The sequence below is a fragment of the Lottia gigantea genome, assembly GCF_000327385.1.
Source record: "Lottia gigantea unplaced genomic scaffold LOTGIsca_63, whole genome shotgun sequence".
Taxonomy (NCBI): Eukaryota; Metazoa; Mollusca; class Gastropoda; family Lottiidae; genus Lottia; species Lottia gigantea.
The window spans coordinates 964,138-972,210 of record NW_008710145.1 but is presented as its reverse complement, the minus strand read 5'-3'; the positions used below and the strand labels follow the sequence as shown (position 1 = coordinate 972,210).

General features: G+C 33.3%; 3 protein-coding genes across 3 annotated transcripts in view; all 3 read left to right on the top strand.

The window, feature by feature from the left end:
- Positions 1-386: 386 nt before the first annotated feature.
- On the top strand, positions 387-668 carry LOTGIDRAFT_70109 (hypothetical protein; the record flags this gene model as incomplete). The annotated part of the gene is made up of 1 exon (XM_009064466.1): positions 387-668. A coding segment is annotated over one exon (282 nt), but the record flags the coding sequence as incomplete, so codon positions are not given.
- A 1,175-nt stretch (positions 669-1,843) lies between these two features.
- On the top strand, positions 1,844-3,571 carry LOTGIDRAFT_167064 (hypothetical protein; the record flags this gene model as incomplete). The annotated part of the gene is made up of 3 exons (XM_009064529.1): positions 1,844-1,954; positions 2,989-3,099; positions 3,281-3,571. The coding sequence occupies 3 exons, from the start codon at positions 1,844-1,846 to the stop codon at positions 3,569-3,571; spliced, it is 513 nt and encodes a 170-aa protein (XP_009062777.1).
- Positions 3,572-6,821: 3,250 nt separating this feature from the next.
- Positions 6,822-8,073, top strand: part of LOTGIDRAFT_167063 (hypothetical protein) — a gene marked incomplete at both ends in the record, with an annotated part of 1,693 nt that continues 441 nt past the window's right edge. The window contains 2 exons of the mRNA XM_009064528.1: positions 6,822-7,177; positions 7,322-7,356. Coding sequence (XP_009062776.1) covers positions 6,822-7,177; positions 7,322-7,356 — 391 coding nt within the window. The remainder of the gene's footprint in view (positions 7,178-7,321; positions 7,357-8,073) is intronic.

The following is an 8,073-nucleotide window of genomic DNA, read 5'->3' as shown; positions in this document are numbered from 1 at the left end:
AGTACTAGTCTCAATCTATCACTATTTAGTACTAGTCTCAATCTATTATTATATCATACTAGTCTCAATCTATCACTACTTAGTACTAGTCTCAATCTATCACTATTTAGTACTAGTCTCAATCTATTATTATATCATACTAGTCTCAATCTATCACTACTTAGTACTAGTCTCAATCTATCACTATTTAGTACTAGTCTCAATCTATTATTATATCATACTAGTCTCAATCTATCACTACTTAGTACTAGTCCTCAATCTATCACTGTTAAGTACTAGTCTCAATCTATTATTATATCATACTAGTCTCAATCTATCACTACTTAGTACTAGTCTCAATCTATCACTATTTAGTACTAGTCTCAATCTATTATTGTATCTTACTAGTCTCAGTCTATCATTATATCATACTAGTCTCAATCTATCACTACTTAGCACTAGTCTCAATCTATCACTATTTAGTACTAGTCTCAATCTATCACTATTTAGTACTAGTCTCAATCTATCACTACTTAGTACTAGTCTCAGTCTATCATTATATCATACTAGTCTCAATCTATAACTACTTAGTACTAGTCTCAATCTATCACTACTTAGTACTAGTCTCAATCTATCACTATTTAGTACTAGTCTCAATCTATCACTATTTAGTACTAGTCTCAATCTATCACTATTTAGTACTAGTCTCAATCTATTATTGTACCTTACTAGTCTCAATCTATCATTATATCATACCAGTCTCAATCTATCACTATTTAGTACTAGTCTCAATCTATTATTGTATCTTACTAGTCTCAATCTATCACTATTTTGTCAATCTATTATTGTATCTTACTAGTCTCAATCTATCACTATTTAGTACTAGTCTCAATCTATTATTGTATCTTACTAGTCTCAATCTATCATTACTTAGTACTAGTCTCAATCTATCACTATTTAGTACTAGTCTCAATCTTTTATGATACCTCACTTCCCAGTCTGCGTCACTATATTATCACCCCTGTGCCACCCCTGTTGGATAGTATCTTTTTACCTTTCAACCACCCTAATCACTATATTCTCAACTAATCATTAATAAATATGATTTTATCGGTTTAATTGATACTATTTTGAAAGTATAGTTCAATCTACTTATTGCAATTAGTACCAAAGCGTAAGTCCTGATCCCCCAGTTGATCGCAAGAGAGTTCATAAACAAAATGCAATGTTAAGATAGGATCGTTGGAACGTTTTTGAAACTGATGGACTTCGAGGTCCGTTGATATTTCGAAAGACTGTCGTGTGAAAATTGGTTGACTGGAATATAATAATTACCTTGGTAGAATGAATTCCGCGCTTCCACGCGTGTTAAATCAATATCGCTTATATGATAAGTTGCAATTGTTATTTTTTTTTTAAATGTGATATAGGAATGGTAATTCCATATACTGGGAAACACCTATAATAATTTTAGAATATTAATCACTTCCTTAATCAAAGATTTATTATAAAAATCTGCTTACAACATAATGTTCTCCAGAATCACAGTTTGCGTTCCATTTCGAAATAATCAGGATGAAGAAGTTCATAATTTTCGGTAAATTAATATCAATTTTTTAAAGGAAAGTGTCTAAATATGAAGCTTCCCTTTATTTTGCAGAATCTTTACCGTGAACTGATTCTTTTTCTATCAAATCTAACATGTGAATCTTCTTTAAATTAGCAACATCGGTTAATGTCTTGTAAAATCTTTTATTTTGGAATGTCCCATACCTATTCTGATATTTGAATTGGTTTAGTGAGGGAGAGAGAGTAAACTAATCAGGTTTTTTATGTTTCTCCAGGATTGATAGGTATATGTGTTATGCCAGCATCGTTAAATGGTTTCAGTTTATATTTTGATGATACTTTATCATCAATCAAACATTTGGCAATGGATCTCATACACGACACTCGACACTTTCATTCACTTTATGTAAGTAATATTTACTTTTATGGGTTTCATAGTTTGCTGAGAGTGAACTATATATGATATAGATTGTGGTGTTAAAAGCATTAAGTCGTCTAAAAGGTGACATAGTTCAAGTGTAGCTGTTCCTTGATATTTTTAACAATGGAATATCTATGTCTGGTTCATCAGTAATTTATAGGGACAGATTTTTTTGACCAATCATGCTTTAGTCTCAGAAACAGATTTTTTTTGGTCGAAATTTTAGTCTTCAAATCATGTGTGTCAAGATTTATCCGCGTTTGAAAGTTAAAAGGACAAGTTTTTTCTTGGGACACTACCATATAGAAAAGACATCTATAGTAGTGGGAAAAGAAAGTCCTAGTTTGAGATTTTTTATTTCGATTTTCGTACATTTCTAGTACTATTGAAGACCATTTATATATATTCAAGACCCAAATCAACTCCCTAAAATAGTGCATCTTTCTGTTTAAGAAAAACGTAAAGATGGATGTGTAATTAAATACACATAGGGCCTACCGTCATTGACATTTCATACACATTGGTTGACAGATTCGGCATTTTCGGGGATCAATCGTCTCAGAGATGGGAATTTTTCAGCTAAGCTAATCGGCTATAGTATTCACATCTTACGGTCGAAATTTGGGCCCATGTGTATCCACAATTATCCTTGTTTGTTAAAAAGACGAGTCGATTTTCTAAGATTTTGAAGATCTGTAGACCCAATCATCCTGTCCAACGTGGTCTACGCACGGCTGCGACGAAAGATGTCTGGGTGTCATATTAACAAGATGTCCAACTTTCGGATGCCCCGAAGAAAACCTATAGCTTGTGAACGAAATAAATAAAAAGTGAAATTTCTTGTTTGGGTTTTCTTTTTTCGATATTTCATCCCTTAACTTTTTATGAACAAAACTTGCTTTGTTCTTCATACCTAAACGCATACATTCCTTCTTTGAATAATCTATAATGATAAATCATAAATTGAGATTGGGCGGTAGTATTTCAAAACAATCCTAGAATTATAGTTTCTGTTTCAGTTAAGACATCGATTTGTTGACAGTATCTATCTTCGTTATCTCCGATCACAAGAGACAATTCATGTTTTAAAAATAGATGAGAGGAGTAACTCTACTAACATCAAAGATGAGGTATGTTAACTATTATTTTGTCTATTCGATCGAATACAACTATCCATTGTTAAATTTCTTTCTTATTGGGATGGCAAACATGTTATTTTATTATTTTGATGATGTTGAATTATATGTATTGGTAAAGACTTGTGATGCAAATATAGATTGTCTACATTTAATAAAACGCTATCATTTTCAGTTGATAACCGATTATACTTTTCTTTATAAATACTGTCATCTGATGGAAATAGTTGTGAACGATATTACAGAGAAACGACTGAGATTACGAAGACACAAAATGATGCAAAATATTTATAAACTATTAGGGTTATTTGAAGAAGCCATTTATCCCGATACTTTACCTATCATCAGCACAACAAATATCATTTTCCCGCCGTCACGAATAGGCTTTGATGTTATTAAACGTGATGTTATGTTTTTGGATGAAATCAAAGATTTCTTTATAGTCATAAGCAATCGTTATGATTAATCTGATGTTTTTCTAATGTAAAATCTGAAGTAATGCACATAATGTAACTACTATGTAGTAAAATAACTATTTCAACTTGTTGAAAATATAAGAAACTACTGTGTAGTATAATGTAACATATTTTTCACTGACGATAAACTTTAAAGGGATTTAGTCGTGTAATTATTTTCCATACCAACTGATATTATTCTCGCGAAAGGTTATGACAGATGACATTGTGATATCGACAATATCTGCCTGTGAGAATGCTCATTACGACCAGGGAATGATGACATGTCTTGTTTGTCTAAACAAAATAGAGACTACAGTTTTTATCTGATTTTAATGAAACTTAGTGTGATCATTTATATTGATGAGATCTTGGTCAAGTTCGAATTTGACGATTTTTCGATGAACAGTTTTTGATTTATTGCCCTTGACTTATTAAAAACTAGTCAAAATTGGTTCATGAATACAATAGAGGCTATAAAGATTTTTTTTCTGATTTCAATGAAATTTGGTGTTAGATGGTGATGAGATAGCACCGGCCAAGGTCAGTGTAAGTCAGAAGTTTATGAAATTTCTACCGCCAATCAGTATCACTTTTTCAAGCGAGTATCAGCAAGTTTATAATTCGTCAGAATATCGAAAGTCATATCGCTCTACTTTAGGTTTCGCTATCTTATAGTTCATAATCGATATGGATTCTGCGTGACAGATGTAAATCTTTTAAGATTACAATGGAGACCGAAAGAAAAAACGAAATCTAATTTTAAGTAGATTGACTGAACTTAGACTGCGAAAGTTGTTAACACTGTTTCTCACCTGACTTCAACAACATATAATTAATCATTAATCAATATTTATAATAATGTACATGTGTGTTGTATTACAGTCAGTCTATTTAAAAGCATCTTCGCAATGTCAAACGATCTTCGGGTCATACCTTGACTTCATAGCCAGCCCTCGACAGAAAAGCTGCAAAACTTCATGGCTTAGTGTTTACAAATTTTTTGTCGAGGCCTCTGATTGCCTGCATTTACTGGTGTCCCATCCAATCAAATCACTGCATTTACAAACTTTCGTGATACAAGAAAGGTGGCTTTTGCATTCAAGGTGTAAGATTAAGATTTATATTTATATATATATTAGCTTTATATTGTGAAGATGTTTCATAAAATTAATCTCTTATTTATATTACTCATAGCCGTCGATCGTTTTAGTCTATGTTACTATACAATCCTATTTTAGTAATATTTTTGTAGGTCTTCATGCTTTATTTGTGTTTGTCACTTTTGTGCCTCTTACCTTGATAAATATTATTATTATTATTGACTTGCAGACCTATAGCTACAGAGGGGTTGTTCCATTGAACAATCAAGTCTGGATACGGGCCTGTCAATTCGGCTAAGTCGACGATGAAGAGGAAATAGACTGACATAAGCTTTTTGCTTGTCTCCATATTCACTACATTGTATTGGAGAATTGTATTATACATATTATGTAATTTGTATAGAAATAAATATTGTTTAAAACTATAACCATCATTTTCTCCCTACACCATTTATGTCACGTCTCCCGGTCCATCAAAGTTTTTTTTTAAAGAAACTGATTTCGCATCGACCATTTAAAACATGCCAAAAGTTTAAAGGTCACAAAGTCACGTGATACAAGGCGAAAATTACGGCCATGCCCAACATTAATTTACAGTCATCGTAAAGGTAAATTGATACTATGTTAGACAAACGCATTTTTGAAAGTGTGGAAAATTCCTATTTAACAGGGCCCATTTGTTGGTAGTCGTAGTAGTTGGTAGTTGAATTGGTTCAAATTGGATGATTCTGTGTTGTTGGTTTGGTTGTTGATTTTTCGTTAGATCTGGTCGGGTCGAACGACATGGCGGTGAAACTCGGCCCTGGATGGTGTGGCGTGAGTTACTCGATCTCCTTCATTCTTCCAAAACTCGTTCTTGTTGATTGGTAGTCGAATGACAGTCGTTGGTTTGCTTTGATTTGGTTAGATTATCTAATAACTGTTGGAAAACTAGAAGACCTGTAAAAAAAGAAAAGAAAGTGAGAAAAGAGAGGGGGGGGGGGAATAAGAGGGGTAAAAGCTTTCAACAAAAGGGGGAAAGATGTTCTCTGATGTTTCTGCAATGAAACTTGTTAAATTGATTGGATATAATCAAAAGTGTGAAGAAACTTTGAGTATAAAAACTTAGCCTAACAGATTTGATTATAAAATGGAAGACGAGTTCCATTATCGTATACCAGGGGTCCATGGGTGGAGCCAAAACATTCTATATGGTGAGTGGTATGCCGTTGGTTTCCAGGTACTCTGTCCAGTCTCTGATAGCTATTTGTACAGATGTGTAGAGACAGAACTATTTTGCTTTGGCAGTTACTTTTTAGATTAATGTATTTAATTAATATATGTATTATTTTTTTGGAGATTAGAGAATTTTTATCTCGCCTGTATGTGAAACCATGTGGTGTTTATACAATGGGGATAATGATAACTGTAATGGTCGCTTAATTCACTGATTTGGAGTGTAAATATATGGTCGCTGGTCATGTAATGAAGGTGGTCTCTTATCAGTTGTTAATTATATTGAAAAATTGAAGGAGGGACTTTATTGTGGTCGCATATTGAACGTGATTGTTTAGTAGAAGTGGTCTCATAAGTAGGATTCACTGTATGAAAGAAATTTTGATAAAAATGTTGATTTCGACAAAATGAGAAAGGTGCGTATATGATTAAAGTTGATGGCCATGATAATTGAAACTAATACATAAACACACGCGCAAGATAAAAAAAAACAATTACAAAATCCTTACAAACATCACATATCCATTAGTCAAAAAATCTCATCCAAAATCAGGTAAAAATAGCAGGTAATCCGCATCCCAACGTTTAAACTGCATAATAGTAGATCTCTCAAGAGGGGTTTTGTTTTAGAAAAAGTGAAAATACTCTGCCAAAAAAATAAATTAGTTTCAGTTTAGAAAACTGTCATAAATATGTTAGAAATTCGAGTATCCTCAGATATTTCAACCATGTCCAGTCTTCATTCCGTGTTTCTCTTCCAAGCGTAATCGCCAGTATAAACATGTCTGATATTCATAGGTCATCCCATCTTTTTTTTAAAGTACTTACCATCAACTAAACTGAGCTTCTTCGATGATAACGAAGGCTCCAGTGACAGTGGATTTCCTGCAAGCGGAAAGCAGTTGCCGATGACGAAGATTTCGCAACATCTCCAAAGAAAAGAATGTCAGTAGATAATCAAGACTTTGTCATGAAAGCTCTGGAACGAATGGAAGAATGTGCCCTCGGTTTGATCGGTGACGCCAGCTCTACACACAGCTTGCCAACTATGTCTGGGAAGCATACTGATCTACCAACTATAGATTCATCAACAATGTCCAGTCTTTTCAACAGTTCTTCAAATTTTACCATTATTGATTGTCGTTATCCATACGAATATCAAGGCGGTCACATTCAAGGTGCTATAAAAATCTACACTGAGCAAGGAATCCAAACCTTCATGGAAAGTCGTCTTCATTCCACAAAGAACGATATTTTGATATTCCACTGTGAATTTTCGTCACACAAAGGACCTAAGCTGTAAGTATTAACTGACTTTAAATTGAGAAGCCTTGAGTTGGTATCTTTACAAAGAGAAACAGAGAGCAACAGGCAGAAGTATGGATCGCAAACAAAATAGCCACAAATATCCAGAGCTTAACTTTCCCGAAATTTATCTTTTAGACGGAGGATACAAAGCATTTTATCAACACAACAAGGTATGTCTCGTTGTCAAACAGCGTTTTTACCAAAAATATTTATTATCATTTTCCCACAAAAGTAGCAATCGGTCAAGAATGTTTGAAAAACGTCGTGTTTAATTTTCTTTTCTTATCCAGGTTCAATGTAATCCTCAAGCTTACCTACCAATGTTACACGAAGATCACTCAAAAGACTTACGCCATTTTCGTGTCCGATCAAAGTCGTGGACAGCCGGAGAATAGCAAACAAGATCTCGACGAGTCATTCGGTCGCCCTATTAAATTACTTGGTTTTGTGAAAACGATTAGGTGTTGTTACACAATTTACTGATAAGCAGATCTGTGATATTTTGACTGTTAATTCTCTTGTTATTTATTTTATACTATGTGTTATTTCAATTGTTCATATATATTATTATTGCTCGAATTACTGTTAATATCTCTACAATTGTTATTTTTATGTTTGGAAAGAAATAAAAGTCTTTTTCAATGAAAAGTTTTGCTCAGTTTATGTCAGAAAAATGCTAATTGTTCAAGTTTTGGACAATATAACCAAAGTGACTGCAATGTGGCTGTCTAATATCAAATTTCGTCAAATGGACGAGAATAGTTCAGATTTAATTTTGGATCAACTTTGGCCGAGATGAAACTGCAACTCACTCACCAATCATTTCAAAATGCAATCAAACAAATCAATCAGACTGGGCGTGAAGGGATTGATAGCTTGATCGAATT